The 24,062-nt window shown below is 35.7% G+C and overlaps 1 protein-coding gene across 7 annotated transcripts in view; it reads left to right on the forward strand.

Annotated features, from left to right (window-relative positions):
* The window catches only part of Tlk2 (tousled like kinase 2), a 109,752-nt gene that overhangs the window by 65,877 nt on the left and 19,813 nt on the right, over positions 1–24,062 (forward strand). For 6 of the 7 annotated variants that reach the window (XM_015504783.2, XM_015504784.2, XM_048798112.1 and 3 more), the window contains 6 exons: positions 3,529–3,665; positions 11,444–11,596; positions 14,243–14,309; positions 15,635–15,732; positions 17,800–17,881; positions 22,165–22,256. In XM_015504783.2, coding sequence (XP_015360269.1) covers positions 3,529–3,665; positions 11,444–11,596; positions 14,243–14,309; positions 15,635–15,732; positions 17,800–17,881; positions 22,165–22,256 — 629 coding nt within the window. Of the gene's footprint in view, positions 1–3,528; positions 3,666–11,443; positions 11,597–12,519; positions 12,595–14,242; positions 14,310–15,634; positions 15,733–17,799; positions 17,882–22,164; positions 22,257–24,062 lie in introns of all 7 variants that reach the window. The other variant, XM_048798115.1, reaches the window with a different exon arrangement.

Consider the following 24,062-nt stretch of genomic DNA (forward strand, 5'->3'; position numbering starts at 1 on the left):
CTTAAATTTTTATGTTTATCTGATTAATTGAAGTGAGTATATTATTACTATTTATAAACATTTAATGATAGTGAGATTTTTCTTTCAAAGATATTTGGAATTCCTTTTGTTTATAATAATGTGATAATTAAGTGCTTTGTGCTTCAAAAAAATGAAGTTGTCATATTTTTGCATATGATTACAAATTGGTGGATATTCCTTTACTATAGTAATTGGTTAGTTGCAGCCTGCCTTTAGTAGTTATTAGTAACTATTTCTTAGAAGTTTTAAAATGTCAGTACTTCCCAATGAAGTTATTAAAAGATTATGAGCTGGAGAATTGACCATTTTACTGGTTACTTTTCTTGAAAAATTTGGAATGCTGTTAAAGGTTAAAGGAGCATAGTCTTAGTCAAAATGAAAGGGATTATTTTACTGAGATCAAAGATACTAGGAAGAACTTTGCTTCATTTCTTTAATTATTAAACAGTTTTATAGAAGGGAAATTACTTTGTTACATTTTCATGAGAGAGAGAAATAATATTAACATGTTAATACAGAGAATGTATTTTTAATTTCAGGACTCTTCCTGAAATCAACATGGATTCATCCAGTTGTACTAAACTGAGTAGCATAGTACAAAAAAACAAACATAATGCCATCTCCTCAGTTATCATAGAAAAATACAATTTTATATTTGTTAATAATAATAGATAATTTAGATTTGTTTATAAAATAATTCAGTTTTCTAAATATGAGTATTTATCAAATGTCCGGTATACCATGCTGGAGTATAAAGAAACAAATGAAAATGCCACTACAGATTGAGAGGAAATATTAATAACATTAAAAGTTTTTAAAATAAAAATATGTAAAGATTCCTATAATTTAAAAAAATTAAAAATGTGAAAAGATGGAGGTGGCAGTGTAGCTCAGAGATACAGCACTTGCCTAGCATATAAAAGTCTCTGGGTCCAATCCCCAGCACTACCCAAAAAAGAAAGAGGAAAAATAAAATAAAATATTAAAAAAATATATTTTTAATTGCAGATGAACACAATACCTTTATTTTTATGTGGTGCTAAGGATCGCACCCAGCTCTTCACACATGCAAGGCAAGCACTCTTACCACTGAGCTACACTCCAGCCCAAGCAAAAAAATCTTGAACAGAAACTTTATAAAAAATTTATAGATATCTAAATGGTCATCATATGAAAAGATGCTGCACATTATTAGGCATCTGGGAAACTCAAAACTAAGACCATGGTAGGCTGAATACAATGGTGTTCACACCCTATAATTTGAATTACTCTGGAGCTAAGGCAGGAAGATCACAAGTTCCAGGCTAGACTTGGCAATGTAACTAGACCCTGTCTCAAAATTTAAAAAAAAAAAAAAAAACACTTAAAGTTCTGGAGGTGTAGCTCAGTAGTAGAATATTCCTTGGGACCAACACAAACAAACAAACAAAAAAACCAAGTGAAACCATATTATTATATACATATAATGAAAGTAAAAACATTGACAGTATCAAGTGCTGGTATAGATGTGTTGGTGTCCCAATTTCTTATACTAGTAGGAATGTAAAATTGTATAGCTGCTTTGGAAAACTTGGGACAATTTTTTTGTTTATGGTGGTTCTGGGGATTGAACCCAGGGGTACTCTACCATTGAGCCACATCCCTAATCCTTTTCATTTTTTGTTTTGAGGCAGGGTTTCACTAAGTTCCCTGGACTGGTCTCAAACTTGTGATGCTCCTGCCTGAGCTTCCCGAGTTGCTGGGATTACAGGCGTGTACTACCATTCCTATCTGGGGCAATTTCTTATTATTAAATATATACACTTACTTATATGCTTACCATTTGACCCAGCAGTACCACTTCTGGTTTTTACTCAAGAGAAATAAAAGCAAATGTCCACAAACCAATTTGTACAGGAATATTTATAGCAGTTTTGTTCACAGGTGTCTAGCAACAGGTGAATATGTAAACAACTTGTGGTTTGTTCATACAATAGAATGCTACTTGGCAGTGAAAAAGAATTGACACCACATAAGTAACAACATGCATGGATCTAAGAAACATAAAACATGGCTCCTATCCCCAGAGGGCTAATAGTCTATGTGGGGTGGGGGGAATAAGATACATTCACATTCACAAAGAAACCTTTTCAAGTAAGCAGTTTTATTAAGAAATTGGCTGAAGGAAATCAAAAGCAGGGCACTAATTGGGGGAAGCTACAAGAAAGATGTTTTAGGTAAGTACAACTGCAGGTTTATATTGCCTGTCCATTAAAAATACATAGTACAGCTTAGGCAGGAGTATTACAAGTTCAAGACCAGCCTGGTCAATTTAGTGAGGCCCTGTCTCCAAACCACACCAGTTTCCAGGAGATGACCCACAGTCACCCGGTGGTAACCTTAATGGTCAGTATAAAGACCCGAGTGAGGCAAAAATAAAGTTAAAATGCACAGTAGAACCAGGCATGGTGGTGTATGCATGTGATTCCAGCTACTCTAGAAAGTGAGACAGGAGATTTGCAAGTTCTGGGTCAGCCTAAGCAATTTAGACTCTGTCATAAAATGAAATGAGATAAAATAAAACAAGGGTTGGGTAATATCCTCAGTGGTAGAGTGCTTGCCTATCATGCGAGGCCCTCAGTTCAGTCCCCAGTGCTGCCAACAATAAATAAATAAAAATGCATAGGACATTTCAAGTAGGTATATCCCATGATATTATCTCTCACAGTACTTTGTTCTTTTCCTATAAGTTCTTTATTAGAGTTTGTACTTAGAATTACAGATCAAGAAATTCAATGGTTGTATTCCCCTCTTGGCCATAAACATCATACTTTATACTAAGTGGTCTTATAATTCCTGTCATGTAATGAATGAAGTCCTCAAGAATCAGAAGTACATAAAGTGTCCTGGAATAGGAACCCTGTGGGGAGGTGCACTTGATCTTCCATGCTCAGTGGAGGAATGGAGGATGTTTTCATGTCAGAATCTAGAGTTGGGGAGACAGAAGCCATAGAAGGTTTGGCGCATCAGAGTGGAAGTGTGCAAAGTGATTTTCTTACTTTTTTCTCAGTACTGGGTATTGAATTCAGGGCCTTCCTTGGCCATGCCGAGCGAGCATTCTACTGGTGAGCTATGTACCCATCCCTCAAAGTAATATGTTAAGAAGATGAATTGATAGCAGGTCTCTAGAACAGATTGGAGAGAAGAAACTGAAAGTAAAGAAACAGCTTAGTAGTTGGGCATTGCTGTGGTGCAAATATAATATGCTGATAAGATAAAAAAAGACTAGGCAGATGGGAGAAATTTTACCAAAGAAGAATTCACGGTTCTTCACTAGCATATCCTGTCTACTTTGGGAATACTGTTTCATCTAAGGAGTCATTACTGACTGTTTTGAGATGTTGTGTGGTTTTTCAATATATTTTCCATGAAAATCTTAGAATTTTGAGTTTCTAAAAAGTGTCTGTCTCCGTGCTAATTTGATGATGAATTCCTTTTTTTTTTTTTTTTTGATCCTTTTCCCCTAAGTCAAAACAAGAGAAGATGGCATGTAGAGATAAGAGCATGCAGGACCGCTTGAGATTGGGCCACTTTACTACTGTCCGGCATGGGGCCTCTTTTACTGAACAGTGGACAGATGGTTATGCTTTCCAGAACCTTATCAAGTAAGTGAATTGTCATGATTAATTGAAAAGTTTGGATTTTTCAAGTTTTCTGTTAATTGTAGTATTAATAATCCTAGTAGTCATAGTCATCTTTTCATTGAGTTTAGTTACCATTTGTATAAAGAAATGTAGGGGGCTGGGATTGTGGCTCAGTGGTAGAGCGCTCGCTAGCACGGGCGGGACCCGGGTTCAATCCTCAGCACCACATTACAAATAAAGGCATTGTGTTGTGTCCATCTACAGCTAAAAAATAAATAAATATTTTTAAAAAATGTAGAGAATTAGAAAAGGTCCTGAAAAAATGACAAGTAATCAGAGGAATAGAAAGTGAGTTCTTCATTAAAGCTTAGAATAACAAAAATTGATGAAGGTAAGGAAGGAAAAATCTAGTATTGATATTTTAATTAGGTAATGTATTTGTGCTTGTGTGTGGTACTGGGGTTTGAACACAGGGCCTTACACATACTAGGCAAGTGCTGTTCTACTGAGCTACATCCCTAGGTAGTGGATTTTCATGAGGATCCTCTTGAGCATTTATTTGGGGCCCACAGAAAAATGAAATGGGTAAGGGCCCATGGCAAGATTTTTTAAGTTAGGTATAAAACAAAAGAAAACCATAGAAGATCCTTATAGAACATGTCCCTGAGGCTGTTTAAAGAGTGATCAGGGATTGGGGTTGTAGCTCAGTGGTAGAGTCTTGCAACTTGAACTCTTTATCATAACTTTTGGGTCAAACATTCAGGAATTTATTCCAAAGAGGGAAATAATATTTAAAATCCTAAAATTCTGACTCTGTGAATAGCTGTTATTAGCTCAGAACTGTAAAAATTATATATCTTCTAGTTGTAGTACCTTTTAACATATCTTACTTATTTTGATTTATTAGGTTATTTCCACCTGAAACTTGAGGGCAAGTGGAAACATTATATTTTTAATCATGGGCTCTCCAACTTTTCTCTCCAGATCACAGTGAGTTGGAAGGTTCCAGAGATTGATTAGCTTGTTGAATACAAATTAGTGTGGGGTTACTTTTGAGCAATAATGAGATGTAAATACAGTTTATGCCTGAAAGAAAATAGAATTTTTTTTTAAATAGAAATTAAAAAAAAAATTTTTTTAGTTGTAGATGGACACAATACCTTTATTTATTTATGTAATTTTTATTATTTTTATTTTGTAGTTGTAGATGGAGAGAATGCCTTTATCTTATTTGTTTATTTTTATGTGGTTCTAAGGATCAAACCCAGTGCCTCACACATGCTAGGAAAGTGCTCTGCCACTGAGCTATACCCCCAGCCCTAGAAAGAAGAAATATTGATGCTATTTTTAATAATCTGTTATAAGTAACCTCTGAATTACACATTAGTAGTCATTATTTTGTATATGAAACCTTAACCTCCAACTTAGTTGAAACGCGTTTTCACTTCACAAATATGCCTCAAATTTTGGTATAAGAGGAGGTTATTAAGTCAGAAAATACCCTGAAAGGAAAGTAGACTTCAGTTAGGGTAGATATCAGAGGTTTGGAGCAGCGTCTGCTCTGAACTATAAGCAATGGAGCCTGGTAGTAGCTGAGGTGCACCAGGGCAGTCACTCCAAAGTAAGGTATGACACCCATTTCATGGCACCCTGACTGAGATGAGAAAATTGTCCAGTTTCCAGAGTTGTGAGGACAGTAGCAGAAAATGTTTAAAACCTATATTTTCAGACTAGGGATATAGCTCAGTTGATAGAGTGCTTGCCTTGAGTGCACAGGGGCCTAGGTTCAGTCCCCAGCACCACAAAACAAACAAACAAACAAACAAACAACAACAAACCTCTATATTTTTATTAGTAGCCAAAGTCATGCAAAGCTCAGACTGTGTCCTGATTGCTCCTACCACCTTTCTACAGTGACTGCCTTGTTAAATGTCATTTTAGACATTGACTCAAAAAAGGTGGTGGGTTTTTATAGATATAAAATGTAATTAGTTTTAAGAAGTGATTAGGGTTTTGCTGGAAGTAGCAGTATTTTATCTTATTGCTCTGTAAACAATATAATACCCAGAAGGATCTAGAAATCTTATACTAATCAGAATACAAAATGATAATTGTATTATAAGAGCAAATTAAGACCATGTCAATGGGATACCTGACCAGAATTGTTTCCTGTGGGTTGGTAGAATGTTTTTCATAGATCTATAAGTAAATGGTAGGATATGTATCTCTTCCCTTGGAAAGCTATTTTCAGCTGATGTCTCTTAATTATAAATCTCTTATTTCTTAATGTTTTGCTTCAATAAATTATCTTTCTCACTTTCAAAGTAAAAATCCAATTTTTTCTTAGTTACAAATGGACACCTTTGTTTTTTCTTTCTCTCTGTCTATCTATCTATCTATCTATCTATTTTTATGGGTGTCAGGATTGACCATTGACCCCAGTGCCTCACATACACTAGGCACACGCTCCAGCACTGAGCAACAACCCCAGCCCCCCAAATTGAAATTCTTTAGTTGTAAAAGGCACTATATATGATAATTTCACAAGCAACAATTCTGTGCATAAGAAATTTCATGACATGTAAAGAAGTTTAGTAGGTGAAGTAGCTGAACAACAGACAGCAGTGCTAGGTTTTATGTGAAGAGACAAACTTCAAGACTAGGGGCAGAGGGGATGTAGTACTAGAGATTGAACCCAGGGTGCTTTTCCTCTGGGATGTACCTCCAGCATTTTTAATTTTTTGTTTTCAGACAAGGTCTAGCTAAGTTGCCCAGGCTGGCCTTTAACTTGTGATCATCCTGTGTCAGCCTTCCAAGTAGCTGGGGATTATATGTATGCACTGCTGTGTCTAGCAAACTTCAAGATATTTTTAAAAAATGGATCAGATAATCAGACAGCCTCATCAGGAGCCTTAGCACAGTTCTTTGGTTCTTACTTTGTTCCTTTGAATGCTCTTTAGTTTTCTAAAACAAAAAGTTTTCCAATAGGCACATGATACCAGATTTGTACATTTCTGGCCATATTAGTAATTTTTGCTTTCAAAGTATGTTTGAACCAGTTGAAAATAGTTTTATTCTTCAAAAGTGGTGTTCTGGGGTTCTAGCTCAGCTGTAGAGCCCTCGATTAGCATCTGCAAGGGGCTGGGTTTGATCCTCAGCACCACATAAAAATAAATAAAGATATTGTGTTCGACTACAACTAAAAATGTGTGTGAGTGTGTGTATTATTTATTTATTTATTTTTTAAAAGTGGTCTTGTATACTAGTGTTTTTCAATACTTTTTCTTTTTGGTACCGGGGATTGAACTTGATTGAGCACTTGATCCCCAGCCCTATTTGTATTTTATTTAGAGACAGGGTTGCTAAGTGCCTGGCTTTTGCTGAGGCAGGCTTTTTGAACTCCCGATCCTCCAGCCTCAGCCTCCCAAGCCACTGGGATTACAGGCATACACCACTACAGCTCAATACATCTTTTAAAAAAATTCAAATGTCTCAGTGGTAAAGCAGTAAAAATTCTTGACTAAGATTTTGTTTATATTGAAATAAACAACATTAAAGAATCTGACATCCCTACAAAATTTTGATCATTTAAGTGTGGAATATCAGAGGGAATAAATTAAACTTTATAGCTTTGCAGTGCTAATCCTGGTATTCTGGTGTGTATGGGGCTTATCCATTTTAAAGCAGTTTCTGGTGAACCATCTGATTCTTAGTCATATGATCCATAATGAGACCATTCATTTTGTTGATTTTCTTGTCAGATCTTGCTTGAATAAGCCATACCATTTCACAGTTCCCAATATATACAAAATATAGCCTGGGGATTTTTAAAAAATTCTCTTCTGAGATGTTCGTGTGTCGTTCATACAGGTCTTCTTTAAAAAAAAAAAAAAACAAAAAAGACTTTTTCCTCCTTCAGTAATGTCTGAAAATTTGTGCATTTGTTTTTTGTTTTTATTTTCATTCTTCTGCTAGTTATTGCTAGTGTGGTTGGATCTGAAATACACTTTTGCTATAGAAGATTCCCTTTCATTTCCTTGAGATGCTGTAACAAAATACCATGAACTTGTGGTTTAAAATAACAGAAATTGCCTATAATCCCAGCCTTTTGGGAGACTGAGGCAGGAGGATTGCATCATTGGGTCAGCCTGGGGAATTTAGCAAGATCCTGTCTCAAAAGAGATTTTATAAAAGAATTGGGAATGTAGCTCATTTATAGAGTGCTTGGCTAGCTTTCCTGAGGCCCTGAGTTCTATCCTGAGTATCACAAAACGACAACAACAACAACAACAAAAATATAGGAATTTCTTCATTTTTCTTTTCTTAATATTTATTTTTTTAGTTGTAGTTGAACACAATACCTTTATTTTAATGTTGTGCTGAGGATCAAACCCAGGGCCTCACATGCGAGGTGAGGGCTCTACCACTGAGTCACAACCCCAGACCCCACTCCCCAGCCCCCAACCACCACCACCTCACCCCTACGGAGGAATTTATTCTTTTTACAGTTCCCAAGACCAGAAAGTCAAAAGTAAAAGAGTGGCAAGCATATGGGGAAGATCCTTTTTGGCCTCTTCCAGAGATCCTGGCTTGTGGCTGCATAACTTCAGTCTTTATCTTCATCTTCATATGGGGTTCTCCTTATGTATTTCTGTTCCTTCTCTCTTTTTGTGGTGGGGTGGGGGGAGATGAGGGGTTCAGGGATTGAACCCAGGGGCACTTAACCACTGAGCCACATCTCCAGCCCCGCCCCCCCTTTTAAAATATTTTATTTAGAGATAGGATCTTGCTTAGTTGCTTAAGGCCTCACTGAGTTTCTGAGGCTGGCTTTGAATGCATGATCCTCCTGCCTCAGCCTCCTGAGCCTCTGGGATTACAGGCTGCATCACCATGCCCAGCTTGCTCCTTCTCTTTTAAGGACACCAGGCATATTGCATTTTGTACTAAGGGCTTACCCTATGGCAGCACGATCTCCTCCTCCCCCTTTTATTTATTTATTTAGCATTGGGGATTTAACCAAGGGGCACTTAACTACTGAGCTACATCCCCAGCCCTTTTTATGTTTTATTTTGAGGTAAAGTCTCGCTAAGTTATTTGCTTAGGGCCTTACTAAGTTGCTGAGGCTGGATTTGAACTTGTGATCTTCCTGCCTCAGTCTCCTGAGCCACTGAGATTTCAGGTATGTGCCACTGTGCCTGGCTTAACTAATTACTTCAATGAAGTAAGGTCATATTCTGAGGTACCGGGACTAGGACTTTAATAGAATTATTTAGATTTCAGTGAGATGAATTTATTGGGTATTCAAAATTTCTATAGAAGATAGAAGAAATACTCTTTTCATGCTTGTTGTAGGACAAGTACTCTCTAAAACTGATACTACACATGAAATATTTAAGCATCAGCTCCATGAAAGGTACTGTTTTATGTGCTAGAGGATATAAGAGTTGGAAAGACATGATTCCTATTTTAAGAGAAGTTAACAGTTTATCAAGATAGTGTGGACTTTGTACTCCTCAGATAAGCCTAAATGAAGATTCTCATTAGATGACTTTTGTTCTTCTGTATAAATAACTAAACAGTTTTAGGAATATCAAGAATTGTTGTAGAGAGCTGGGCACTGTGGCACACATCTGTAATCACAGCTACTCAGGAGATTGAGGCAAGAGGATCAGAAGGTGGAGCCCAGCAATGTTAGTGACCCTGTCTCAAAAAATAAAATGGGCTAAGTCAGTATAGAAATCTGTATAACACTGATCTTTGGTGAATCAACTTTCATTCTTTCTCAGAATAGCTTAAGAGTTCCTTAAAGGTGTTTTGGAATCTTTGTATTCTATGCATATGACTCATCTATATGATGGCTGTGGGGCTACCTTCTTGTTGAACATGAAAAGATAAATGTGTGGATTCTCCCTGAAAATAATAAAGTTGATTTCTGAAATCTGAAGCTTACAAAGCACAGGTAGTCCTCTGAGGCATAATGTTGTGGTATTTTCCTAGGCCACTATAGTTTATAGTTAAAACTTCATAATGTGTAACTATTTCCAGGGAGTTCAGAGTGTGTTGTATTTGGTGCCTCCTAAAAAGGTGGAGATATGAGCTAAAAATGTTTTTCCCTTTTTTTAAATTGGGAAACTTATGTTCAGATAAGGTAAAGGTTTTCCTCAAGGACATTCATTGATTCAGAAGGAACATTACAATTTTAGCTAAGGATTCTGTCTCAACCCAGAATTCTTTCAAGTCACAAATTTTATATATTGGGGAGAGGGGTGAGTAGGAAAAAGCATATCTAATAGTATACAGATTTTTCAGGGAAACAAAACTCTTGAATGAAAACATTCAGTTTACTGTTAAATTGATGTCTTATCAGTGATCTCTAGCTCATGTAGAATCAAGGAGATGTTTGTTTGTAATACTCTGCTTATTTTAACCTTGCTTGTACTATTACCCTTCTACATATGGTAGCATAAATTATATATATTATGGCATCAAACCTAGAGGAATATTGTTTTGTTTTGTTTTGGTTGCTATTCTATAAGAATATGGAACTGCATTGTTCAAGGAAGAGGTATTAAAAAAAAATAGATTTCATTATTCTGCAAGATTGATCGTTGGTTCCAGAAAAGAAAAAAAAGACTTGTAGAAAGAGAGAGAGAAGGCAAAGGGAATTTTGACTATCAACTGTAATAGGTGATTTAAAGATGTTAGCCTGTTAAATGGTTAATCTGAAATGTTGGTATACTTTTATATTTAAGCCTGTAAGCCTTAGTATTTGTTTGGTGATGGAATACATGAGACAAAAGTGTTTTTTCTTATAATAGAATTTTTATTGGTTCCTAATTTTTAAACTATAAGTTGAATATCCCTTATCTGAAATGCGTGGGACTAGGAGTATTTCAGATTTCATAGTTTTTTGGATTTCAGAATATTTGCATAGACTGTACAGGTCAAAACATTCTTAATCCAAAATCTGAAAATCTCTGAAACTCAAAACCTTTATAGGGATGTTCTACGAGTAGATTTCTTTTTTTTAAAGGAAAATAAGACATCTTATTAGTAAGTACTCCAATAGTAATAGTATTAAATTATCTGAAGATTTATAAAATACATTTTATACTATTTCACTTTATATACCATTCCCTAAGGAGTTACTTCATTAATAACTTCACAGCTAGTAATACTTCATTGGCTTTCTCTGAATATGCTTTTTTAAAGTTTAGATTAGGTGTGTCACCCTGCTCAGTGAGTGGAGATGATTTGGGGGATGCTAGAGGTTCACTTAGACTAGAGTAGTGATATTCCTAAAAAGAAAGTCTTGTTTACTTTGTCTAGCATTCTGCAAGCTTGATCTCTTTGTAAATTAAATTTGAGGAAGCTTTAATCCAAACAAAAAATAAAAGGGCACTTGGGACAGTCTGTATCGTCTTTTCTTAAAAACAACTCTTTTCATGGATTCATACTAGAGTTGTTTTCATAACTGCTAAAAAGGAATCAGAAAATTTTTCTTTGGAGTCAGAAAGTAAGTTCATATTAGAAATTTGGTATTTTTTTTTTCTTGTTAACTTTCCCTTTCCTTTTAAGACGTAACTATTGTCTTAAAGTTCAGCTTCTTTCCAAATAATCTCTCACTAGTGTTATTTGGTTTCTTACTATCTGAAGGTTAAATGCAAATCTCTACTTAATTTAAGGAGCTTATGTTTTTCTGAAGTTTATCAAATATCCAGGTGACAAATTGTGTTTGTTCCTTAGCAGTAAGAACTTGTTTTACTTTCTTCTTCTGTCCACATATTTTATGTCTTTAGGCAACAGGAAAGGATAAATTCACAGAGGGAAGAGATAGAAAGACAACGGAAAATGTTAGCAAAGCGGAAACCTCCTGCCATGGGTCAAGCCCCTCCAGCAACCAATGAGCAGAAACAACGGAAGAGCAAGACCAACGGAGCTGAAAATGAAACGTATGTTCTTTATTGATGTGAACAAATGTCTTATTGAATGGCACTGGGGACAGATATAAATTACAGAGGTCCCTAGTGTTTGAGATCTTTCCCATCACATTAATGGATTTGCCCAACTCATAAAAACCATATAAAATTAACTGACTTTCTTAGTCCTACACTTAGAATTTTGAATGAGAGGGAGAAATAATGTCACTTCTTGACAGCATGATTTTTGTCTAACCATCACAAATATGATTGCTTATGTGTGACTCTAAGTTCTGGTAAATTGGTGTTGTCTTGTGGTGATTACATGGCTACTATTTCAAACTAAAGAATGCTCCTTTACTGGTCAAAAGAGCACTTAGTTAACAGTTGTAAATTTAGGAGTAAGCCAAGAAAAAAAAAACTGTTGTTTTAGGAAAGAACACTTTCCCAGTAACTCATACTTTACTAGGGTCTTTTCCAGTTTTGAAAACCTAGGGAAAATACAAGTATCTTAAATTGAAGCATAGTCATCTTTTGCTCTGCCAGTCAATAATTATTACATAGCTTTCGTGTATAGGAGGGGTTGAAAATCCTGAGCACAAATGTCTTTCTTTTCTATTCCTTTCTCCTTTTCTCTTTATTTGAAAGTAAATTTTCTGTTCTAAGATAGCCACAAATAAAAGGTATATTATATAGCTTATTGACTAATATGCCTTTTGTCTTTTTTATGTTTTTGTATCAGTTCACAAAAACATTGTAACCCATTATCCACTTCAAGTATACCACTTGTATTACAGCATTGTTAAAGGTCCATGACATCCCAGACATGCATATTCCTTATTCCAGTGAGAAAGATGGCTTAACACCAATCCTCACCCATTCATACCTGATGTGTTGGGAAGTCTTTTCTTTGACATCATTTAGTAAGTCTACATTAAATGCTTATTTTAGGTTAGGCCGTGTTGTGGGAATATAGAGTTGAAGGATACAACCCTAGTTTTAGGAGTTCACAGTTTATTTAGGAGAGATGAGTAAACTTACTAGTAATTGTATAGAGAATAGTGATTAAAAAGTATGTACAGTACGGGGCGGGATGGGGGTGCTGGGGTTGTGGCTCAGCAGTAGAACACTCGCCTAGCATGTGTGACTGGGTTCGATTCTCAGCAATATACCATTTGGTATTTTTTAAAAATAAAAAAATAAATGTATTCTGTCCAACACAATAAAATAAAAATAAAAAATAAAGTATGCAGAGTAAACTAAGTTTGGAAAATATTTCACCTTATAACTGAATGTTTTAAAACTTAAAGTCCAATTAAAAATTATTTCCTTTCAAAAAGGCCCAGATTTGAAAGAGTCTTCAGACAGATTTAATCTGGTCATTGTTTTCTGAGTCCTGTGTTTATTTTGTGAAGGGACTCTCACTCTAGCATTGCTTGGAAATTATTTTGTGCTAACACACAAAACCATAGGCGTAGGAATAATAAAAACAAGATAGGGTTTTTTTGTTTTTGTTTTTGTTTTTGCCATTGAACCATAATTAGAATTCAGTCTAGGCCAATAGTATGTCAGTGAGTAGTTGCCATCTGGAGTCCTGTGTAAAATCCAAGCTAGGAGGCCTTTAGTTCACTTTTTTACTTAGAATGTTTGTGACTTGACCCTTGACCAAAAGCCAAAGACAGGCCTCTTAAGTGAATCACTTTATCCTCTCCTGGTACTGAATGTGTTTCAGAGTGAATTCTTAACTATGATTTTTCATTTTTTCCCTTTTTTACTGGTATGAAGTAGACTAATAGATGGAGATATTTCTGCTGCTGAGAGGATAAATTTAACAGCTCAGGGGGATGTACTACTTTTTAATCATTCTATTTTCTTTGAGTTAGGCCTTAAGAGTTTTGTTTTTGGTTTTGTTTTTGTTTTGGTAGCCCTTTCTGCTGGATAGGATAACTTGTTTCCACTTTTGCTATTTAGAATATTCTAAACCTTGAGATTTAGAACACTGATTACTTCTTCATTCTTAAAATAGGAGGATATGATTAGACTTGGTGAAACATGAACTGAGAAATTACCCCATCAAGTTTACCCTTTGAGCATTGGTTTAAATAGCATTTTTTATATTCTTCTTTCTACATTCTCATTAAAGTCACAGCACTTTGTTGGATAGGTGTTATTACTTGCCTAATTTTCAGGAAACTGAGTTGAAGAAGTTGACATTAGTTGCCAAAGGTCACATGGCCAGCATCCAAATCTTGGACTCTTTTAACCCTGTTTTTTTCTCCTTGTTATTATACTGTCAAGATATAAGTTATCATGAATAATAAATTCATTGGCTTATTGCTTTTCCCTTTGAAGATTTTTAGACTTATTATTTGATCTGTCTCTTCAATAGGTTTTCATCTGAGCAATATATGAAACAAAACTCATTTTCACAAAATAATATAAACTATAGCTCAGTTATTTTTTTCATTTTTATGAATTAAGCATTTGACTTTGGAAGCATTTCTTCATAGTACATCTAATAAATCACAAAAGTTTTCTCTTATCAGAGGATGCAAAATAAATTGGTTTTTAGTCATTTTATCTGTGAGTCCAAATTTACCTTGTAGCATACTTGAATATTTCTATTTAAAAAGTCATTATTATTTAAAATTTACTGAAATTTCTACCATTACTTTTCAGGTTAACATTAGCAGAATACCATGAACAAGAAGAAATCTTTAAACTCAGATTAGGCCATCTTAAAAAGGTAACTATATTGAGGAAATCTGCCTGGAGAAGTGTGATTTCTAATTTTTGTTTGGTATGGAAGTTATTTGGTTATTTAAGCAAATAAGTAGTTTCACATACTGCAGAAGTCTTGAATAGATAATCTCATTGTCATGTCTTGTATAATGATGGGACTCATCTTTTGATTTTCAAGTCAATTCTAGTCACCCAATGACAGTATTTATTCCTTCAGTGTGACCTATTAGTGGATAAGTCTGTGTATATACATTGTAAGGCTTCCCAAGTGGTTATGCGTTGAATAAAACATACAGGAGCAAATGGTTCTGAAATAGATATTAAGACTCTTGGAATATTTTAAATCACTCAGTGTCTCTTATTTTCTTGACTAACCTAGCTAAAGGGAAGGTGTTGGACCAACCATATTCTAACACAGAGGCACCTAACAGAATTTGTAATTGATTCTGTTCATTGAGATATTTTAGATATATCTTGTCACATCTTAAATTCAATAGCTCATACATTATTGGTAGATGTTATTTATAGTGATGGTGGTCAATAAGCTTTTAATAAACTGCTGTTGTTGTGTATTTGTTTTTTATCCACAAATTGGTCTTTCTCCTTCCCTCCCTCCCTTTCTTCCTTCCTCCCTGGGATGGAACCTAGGGATGCTTAACCACTGAGCTACATCCTCAGCCCTGTTAATTTGTTTATTTTGAGACAGGCTGAGTTGCTTAGGGCCTTGCTAAGTTGCTGAGACTTTGAACTTGTCAGCTTCCCAATCCTCTGGGATTACAGGCATGTGCCACTGTGCCCAGCTTCATATCTTTTTTCTATTGGGTTCTCAAATCTTTTTAAGTTAGTGGAATTTAGGTACCAAGTATAATCCATACCTGAAGAAGAGAAGCAGATGGTGAACCTGATTTTTGTAAAAAGTATTTGCATGACTTTATGTTTATACATAAAATATTTTTACAAACTTACATAGAAACAGTGGTTACAGGGAGTGGTCAAGAAGAAGAAGGTGACTTTTGCTTTTCCTACTGAACTCTGTAGTTTAGATTTTATCTATTATTTGCTAGAGGCTTATTTGTATGATTAAGTTTCTAGTTTTTAAAATATTTTTCTCAGTGTAAAACATCTTCCATTAGCTTTTCACAAGAGCAAAGCCTATTGTTAGGCTGAGGGTATAGCTTAATGCTGGAGCATTTGCCTAGTATGTGTGAGGCTTTGGGTTCAATTCCTTAAATAAATAAATAATAGGCATACCTAACAATTTTTGAAACAAGACTCTGAAAAGGTAGAAGTACCCTGTACCCTGAGCTCTTTTTTCCCTTTTTATTTCAGGAGGAAGCAGAGATCCAGGCAGAGCTGGAAAGGCTAGAAAGGGTTAGAAATCTACATATCAGGGAACTAAAAAGGATACATAATGAAGATAATTCACAGTAAGTAACTTGGGGTGTATTGGGTTGGAGATTGCTGAGCACTTTCTGACATGAATTGAGTGGTCTAGAGCAATGTTTTTGCTGAGTATGCATTTGAAAAATGGGTTGGGGGATGTAGCTCAGTAGTAGAACACTTGCCTTGGTTTCATCCCCATCAAGGCCCTGGGTTCATCCCCAGCACCACCAAAAAAAAGGTGGGGGGGGATAAGTGACTCCACAGTGTATTTAGTTCTTTCATAGAATATAATACAGTTTCATTAGCAAAATTATGATCTGCTTTGCTTTAAATATAGATATATGTCATATTTAATATGTAAGCTTAGTATATCTAATACTAGTATTATATATGATAATAATACTAATAATACTAGTATTATAATACTAAGCTTACATATTAAATATATATGTGTGCATATAATATTTGTGTTAGCTATCTGTAGCCATTAGAGAATACCTTACATAAACAATTTAAAAGGTGGAAAGATTTTGGCTCACAGTTTTAAAGTTTTTAGTCCACTGTCATTTGACCCTATCGCTTAGGGCCTTGGCAAGTAGAACATCTTGGCAGGATGAACATGATGGAATAGAGCTGTTCATGGCTCATGGCAATCAGAAAGCAGAGAGAATAGTAAGAGTGTGAGTGCCAGGCTCCCATTATATCCTTCAAGGGAAAGTCCAAGTAGGCCTTACTTCCTAAAGTTTCTGCCACTTCCCAATATGCCAACAATTAGAAACCAACCCTTTAACATATGAGTCTTTAGGGAACATTCGAGATCCAAATATAATAGGATTTTTTACATGAGTAGAAGTCAATAAAGTGATACAGCTTTGCAACTGTAAATAGGGGGGACTATATTACATATTCACATTTACCTGTGGATCCTTGAGAAAGGGAAGCATGGGCCACAGTGTGGTACTGTGGGAAGAATATTAGGTTGAGATGAAACCTGGTTTCATTCAGTGTAACAACTTTTTTTATAAATCATTGAAAGTATGGAATATAGGAAAAGTGGACTTTAAGTGAGAAAGGACTTCTATCACTAATCTGTTCTTTCCCACATTTCTGACTCTGAAACATTTTTTCATATCCACAGCTTATATATTGTCATTAAGCCAACATGAGCCATGGACTGTTCCTCTGCCAAATGGCAGGCACCAGCAGTTACCAATATCTGAGAATTTACTGTGTATTAGGCACAGCACTAAGCGCTCTGATAATCTAATATTTAATGCTCACAATAACACCATCATCTTCAATACATTGATCAGGAAACAAGTTTAGAGAAAATAAGTTTATTTGACCAGGAGACAATAACTGAGTAAGAGAGTCACTGAGCTACAACCTCAGCTCCAAATTTGAGTCTTTCTAATCTAAACAATTATGAAGTAATGTCATCTCCCCACAGGCATGCTACTTTTTTAAAAATAGAAATAATTTCAGGATTAATAGGCCAAGATTGGAACCAAATAAAAATACTCCTAAAATTTATTTTTGCCACGATCTGGCAAAATTAAACAAATTTATTTCTTTGTTGTATTGTTAGTAAATGACATAAAATGGAATATTTTAATGGGGAACATAGTTACATCATAGACTTTTTATCTTAGAGAAAAATGAATGCACATGGAACATATAACTTACTTAATAATTACCCATTTTTAAGGCCATATAAAATATTTTGGAATTTTAGTGTGTAGAGTTTTGAAATGATGAAGAGAACATATGACTCAACAAATTTTGGAGGCACCAGATAGCATTATTTGAAAAATCCCTCTAACTAGTTCTAAGGAACTAGTATTTCCCCTTACTTTGTAGCAGGGCAGAAAGGGAGTGAGGTCAAGAAAGGTCTAATTGTGGCCACACTGAGACTAGCACCACTATGACTATTTATTATAAATATACTGTGTTCTATGTAACTTTTAGCTTAAAGTTCACTGTAATAATGTCAGACTATCATCATCAGCTAAAATCATGTGTGTGATATGTTAGATAGTCTAGGAACTTTGTGAATATGGAATGCTATAGTCCTTGACCTCAGGATGGTTATACATTCCCTCTTTCCACAGATTTAAAGATCATCCAACGCTAAATGACAGATATTTGTTGTTACATCTTTTGGGTAGAGGAGGTTTCAGTGAAGTTTACAAGGTGAGTATGAACAACTGGGTGCGAAGATGTAGGATTAGATTTTTGGTTATTACCAATTTGGAGAACATATTAGAATAGTGATAACTGTGAGTTGATGTATACTGGTTGAAATCCAGAAGCTTTAAGAACCTGTATCTTTGAGAAGCCTGATTTTAGTAAATTTAAGTGACCATGTAGGATTTAATATTTCTCTGTTTTCAAGCTTGAAAAATAAGTAACTATATACCAGACTCATTTCTGGGTGGTGGGACTTACGGTGATCTTTAGTCTGGTTCTTTATTTTCTGCCTCATCTGAATTTGCTAGAAATGAGTATGTGTTACCTTTATTCTCATAATTTTTTTTAATCAAAATAGATGTGCCAGTTATTTCTTATGTGAAAACCAGCTTTTTGGGGCTGGGGATGTGGCTCAAGCGGTAGCGCGCTCGCCTGGCATGCGTGCGGCCCGGGTTCGATCCTCAGCACCACATACAAACAAAGATGTTGTGTCTGCCAAGAACTAAAAAAAATAAATAAATATTAAAATTCTCTCTGTCTCTGTCTCTCTTTAAAAAAAAAAAAGAAGAAAACCAGCTTTTTGTTTTAATAAAGCTCTTGTCTAAGAGTATTTAGCAGCACTGCATTCAGGAGTATCCTCACATAGAGTGATTCAGTGGGGCCAGCAAAGTGCCAACTCCAGAACGTCCAGATTGATTTACACCAAGTGGGGGTTCAGACAGCTCCAGATCTATATTGTGTTCACCAGTAATTTATCTACATGTTTCTGGCACTTGGTTATAGAATGCAAATGGTCTTCACTGCACACCTTTCCTTCTTTCCTAAGACACATCATTCTCTGTTATGATTTATGTTGTGCCCATATGGATTTACGTGTGAGAAATCTCTTAAGTAAAATAAATTGTTTTGTTTCAGGTAAAAACTAGTTCTACCATTTTTCTTTTTTAAACGTTAATTTTCAATATGATTTTTTTTTTTAAAGAGAGAATTTTTTTTTAAATATTTATTTTTCAGTTTTCGGCGGACACAACATCTTTGTTTGTATGTAGTGCTGAGGATCGAACCCAGGCCGCATGCATGCCAGGCGAGCGCGCTACCACTTGAGCCACATCCCCAGCCGCAATATGATTTTATACACACACACACACACACACACACACACACATACGTGTGTGTGTGTGTGTAAATGAAACTTTCTTTTTTAACCATTTTTCAGTGTAAAATCAGTGGCATTAAGTAAATTGACAGTGTTGCACAGTTGTCATTATTTCCAAAACATGCAGGTTTTTTTTTTTTTTTTAGTTGTAGATAATCAACATTCCTTTATTTTACTTATTTTTATGTGGTGCTGAGGATTGAACCCAGTGCCTCACACATGTGAGGCAAGCACTCTGCTACTGAGCTATAGCCCCAGCCCTCATATTCTTAATATGTGCTCATAAGTCTGACTGGAGGCCCGTAGTCATCTTTTTGTTTGCAAGCAGCTTTGGCGAACTTTGATGTTATAGTTATTCTAGCTTCCTAGCACGAGTTGTGAAATTTTGCGCTACTCGGGAGTTGTTGGTTTCTTGAGTTTGTTAGAGCTGACTCCTTAAAATCACCTATGTGAGTGTCATTTTGGAAGGAAACATTTGCCCTTTTTTTTCCCAGTTCCTTCTATAGATACAGATCTTTTCAGATTTTCTTATTCTCCTTAAGTCAATTTAATTTTTTAAGAATCTTCTATTTCATCTAGATTTTTTAAAAATCTATACATCAATACTTCTTTTTCTCTTATATTTATTTTGTATTTCTTGACTGATAAACTAGAGATTACTCAGTGTTAGTAGTTTTTCTAAGAATCAACTTTTTATTTTGTTGACGAAATCTACTGTTAGGGTCTGCTATTAGGGTATTCTATTATATTAACTTTTGTTTTCATTCCTTCCTTTTACTTTTTTTAAATTTCCCTCCCCTTCCTTTTTTTTTCCTTCTTTTATTTTTTTTGGAGAGGATCTCACTAAGCAGCTGAGGCTAGCCTCAAAATTGTTATCCTTCTGTCTCAGCCTTCTGAGTCACTGAGATTACAGGTGTGCTTCTTTACCCCTGACATTCTTGCTTACAAATTGCTTGTAAGTTTTTTTTATTGTTGGAAAAAGAATATAACACTGACTTTACCAGCTTAACCATTATTAAGTATGCAGTTCAGTAGCATTAAGTACACTCATAACATTGTGAAACAGGTCTCCAGAGCTTTTCAGAAACTTTGGCTAATTACCAACTCCCTTTTCCTCCAGCCCTTGGTATCCATTTTATAACTTTGTTTCTATGAACTTGACTACTTTTAGATACATCTTATGTATAGCATCATAAAATGTATGTTTGTCTATTTTAATGACTGGCTTATTTCACTTAACATAATGTCTTTAAGACTCATCCATACTATAGCATGTGACGGAATACCTTCCTTTCTTAATATTGAATAATATTCCAGCCAGGTTTGGTGGTGGATGCCTGTAATCCTAGCTACTCAGGAGGCTGAGGAAGGAAGGTTACAAGTTCAAGGCCAGCCTTAGTAATTTAGTGAGAACCTGTCTTCAAATAGTGATAATAATAATTGTCATCGTCCATTGTATGTATGTACCCCATTTCATTTATCCATTTCTCCTTTGTTGGTTCCTTGGGTTACTCTTACCTCTTGACTATTGTGAATAATGTTGCTGTGAACTTAAGTGTGCAAATATTATTTCAAGACTCAGAAAATGAATTTTTCCTTCATTGTTACAATTATCATTATCAAAATTTGTTCTTAATACTTCTCAGGTATTTTGAGTGACTTCATGATCATTTTTTCCTAGTGCGTTTCTTCAGACATTTTGATTTTTCTGCAATCTGTATGCTTCTTACAGCGATATGTACATTTCATGTAGTTATTCTTTTGCTGTCCTCCACTCTCCTAAAGTCCTTCTCATATAAGTGATAAATGACTGGGATTCAAGATAAGTTGTGGTAGTTGGAAAAAAAATGACACTTGCGGTGGTATTAGTGCTGTTACAGACTAGGAGCTATTTAACCTGGTTTTCAGTGACCTGAAATGGTTTTCTATAATGAAGTCTTGATAACGTACATGCTTGTAGGTGGACTTCAAACTGTAAGAAAAATAGTTCTTCAAAAGTTTTATTTCTGTGAAATAAGATGATGTCTGAATTGAATGGTGCTTTTAATTTAAACCATCCTTGTTTTGACAAATGAGAAGTTGCCCCGTTTTATAAGCAGCCCCCTATTGCATGCTGTGCTTCACTAGTGGGGCTTACACTGTAAGAGATATGTGATAAGTGATCACCTCTGTTCCAGGCAGTGTGTCTTTCACCTGTTGACTTCATCTGTTTGTACATCATGGAAGGTAGCAAGTGGGTGGTAACGGTGTAGGAACTGAAGTAGTAAGCTTTTAGGATGAACCTTTAAAACTAAGAAGAACTGTTCATTCGGATGAGTTCCTCACTAAACTCTTATATGTGGAAGAAATCTACTGTTGTCTTAAAATAGTAGTTTATCAGTTTGTGATTTATACCCAACTTCTCAACAACTCATCTGTAAATTTTTTTTACCCCATGACATAGTACCTACCACCTGGCTGATTCAGGATTACTAGCAGTGGTGGTCTCTGTGGGAAGGCCTGTCCTCTTTTCTGGACAGTGTTGTAAAAGTGACTTAGTGTGATTTTGACAACTATTGCGATTAAAAACTCAATTCATCCAGCATTTAGGCATTTTTCCCCTGTTTTTATTTAATAAACAATATACCAAATTACAAGGTGATTTTGTAATCATACCTAAGAATTGTATTCTGAAGGGTCTTTCCCTCCAGGAAGCAAACAGTATGTGTTCCAGGATTTTTAAAAGTGGTAAGACTTACTGTTGAAGAGTGTGAAGTCCCAGAATCACTGAGGGACAAGAGACAACCTAAGGGAGGAAAGTCTCAAAGGAGGAGAGATGACTTCCAGAAAGAGCATTTTTGGGAAAAGGCTGTGAAGGCATGGGCTGATTGTTTGTGGTATATGCTTGGGTTTGTTTTCTAAACCCCTTGGTGCCAGTGTGTCTGGAGACTTCTAAATTATCTAATCACAAGTTTCAAGAAGATGGTTGTAACACCAAAGCAAGTATGTGATGTGTTGTCATTTGCTGCAGTTTTTATTTAATAATGTATTTTAGACTTTGTGTTGATCTTTTAAGTAGAAGCTTCAAGCCAGTTCCCTGTAATTCTTGTAGCATTTATCTAGAATATAATTTATTCCTTTTCTTTCATAGGCATTTGATCTAACAGAGCAAAGATACGTAGCTGTGAAAATTCACCAGTTAAATAAAAACTGGAGAGATGAAAAAAAGGAGAATTACCACAAGTAAGTGATCTTAAGTTTCTGATTTTTCAAAATTTAGTAGTAGTAGCTAGAGTTTGAGCACTGTGCTAAGAGGTTTAGATGAATTGATGTTGGTTTTGTTTCATTTAATCCTTCTAACTGCCCTAGGAGAGCAAATATACTCTGATCTTACTGATGAGAAAACTGATATTTACTGAATTTGAGTAGCATTTAAGAAGTGGCTGAGCTGGTATTTAAATACAGATTTCCCTTAATCCAAAACCTCTACTCATAATTCCCCTTCCATTGTGACTAAAAATAGCCCCAATAAACAAAGCCTTGGAAACCATTGTTGCTTGTCTGTAGAAACCAAGTGAGAGTGTTCTTTAGTGGTCTAGGGACCCTGGGGAGCTCTGAGTGGGGCTCTTTGCTACTCCAGTTATTACTTTCTGGAGAGGGGGGTGCTCTTGGTATGCTTGCTTTTTTGTTTTGTTTTTCAGTATCTTTATTTTTATTTTATTTTTTTGAATTTATTTTTATGTGGTGCTGAGGATCAAACCAAGGGCCTCACACTTGCTAGGCAAGCGCTCTACCCCTGAGCCACAACCTCAGCCCCACATATGCTATATTTCTTTGTTCTATTAATGTCATGTTTTTCCTGTATCACTCTCTTTAAGTTTCCAAACACTGAATTCATGGTTCATTTGGTTTGGAAGCCCTAGACTTAAGTTGCTATTAGGATTCCTGCTGGGCTGAGTTTTGTTACCTTGAAGGTACAAGTATTGAATGAGATAGTTCCCGCCCCTGAAAGTAGATAAGCCCCCTTTGGTACAAACAGCCATCTCCTGATTCTAGAGGCAGCTTTGTGTTTTTTCTCATAAATAATACTTTGGAGGGGAAAAAACAGTGGACTGAAAAGAAGCCTTTTTAGTGGCCTTCTAAATCTCAAGAGGAAAATCAAGCATTTTTTTTTTCATCAATAAACAGTTCTTGAGACCCAGACCAAGGCAATTCTTACTTTTATACCTGCTATTGATTGGGGACCTGGAAATTCTTTCTGTTCCACACAGATTCCTATGATGCTAGTGATGAGAGCATGTTCCTGTGGCACTAAGAGAAGTGGGGCTTAGCAGATAGGAAAAAAGGTGATGTGTACTTTACACTTGGCTGGCCTGTGGTATATCTTATGTGACAGGCAGCTTCAGTGCAGATATTCCTGAGGAGCAGATACATTATTATATGTTTCAGTGGCTTTATGTATTGGGATGAATGATATATAGCAGTGGATGCCAGGAGCACTTCAAAGAAAGAAAACCATGTGTTGTTCTGACCAGTTATAAGTGAGAATTGTCCTTATTGTATCAAGACTCTTAGGAGTGGCTGAGGTTGTTGGAGCAATGCAAGTGTCCTCTAGTTATCCTTGGAGCCTGTTCTAGCTTTCCTGTGTACTCACTGCATAAAACAGTTGACTGTACTAGGGACTAGCCATGGTCAATCTTGAAAATAGTCCCTGTGCTGGAGCTTGAATAGTCTCAAAATCCAGCTTTTAGGTTGACCTTAAGAGACCTTAGGAGAACTGTGGAGTTGCATACCACAGTAATTGCAGGAGGGCAGCCTGCTCTTCTAGCCTTTAAAAACAGTAAGGATTTGAAGCCAGGCCTTTGTCTTTGACACAGTAAGTAGATTGAGTCCTGGTGGGTACAGATTGGGTGTATTCTCACATTACTCTAACAGAGTGAGAGAGCAAGGGAAGGGGATTGTCATTTGTATAAGCTCCTTGCCATTCCAGCTCTGGCTGGCAGTGATACCTTTCTACTGTGTGTTTCCTCATGGCAGGGGAAGGGGGGG

The sequence above is a fragment of the Marmota marmota genome, unplaced genomic scaffold (assembly GCF_001458135.2).
Source record: "Marmota marmota marmota unplaced genomic scaffold, marMar, whole genome shotgun sequence".
NCBI classification, from domain to species: domain Eukaryota; kingdom Metazoa; phylum Chordata; class Mammalia; order Rodentia; family Sciuridae; genus Marmota; species Marmota marmota.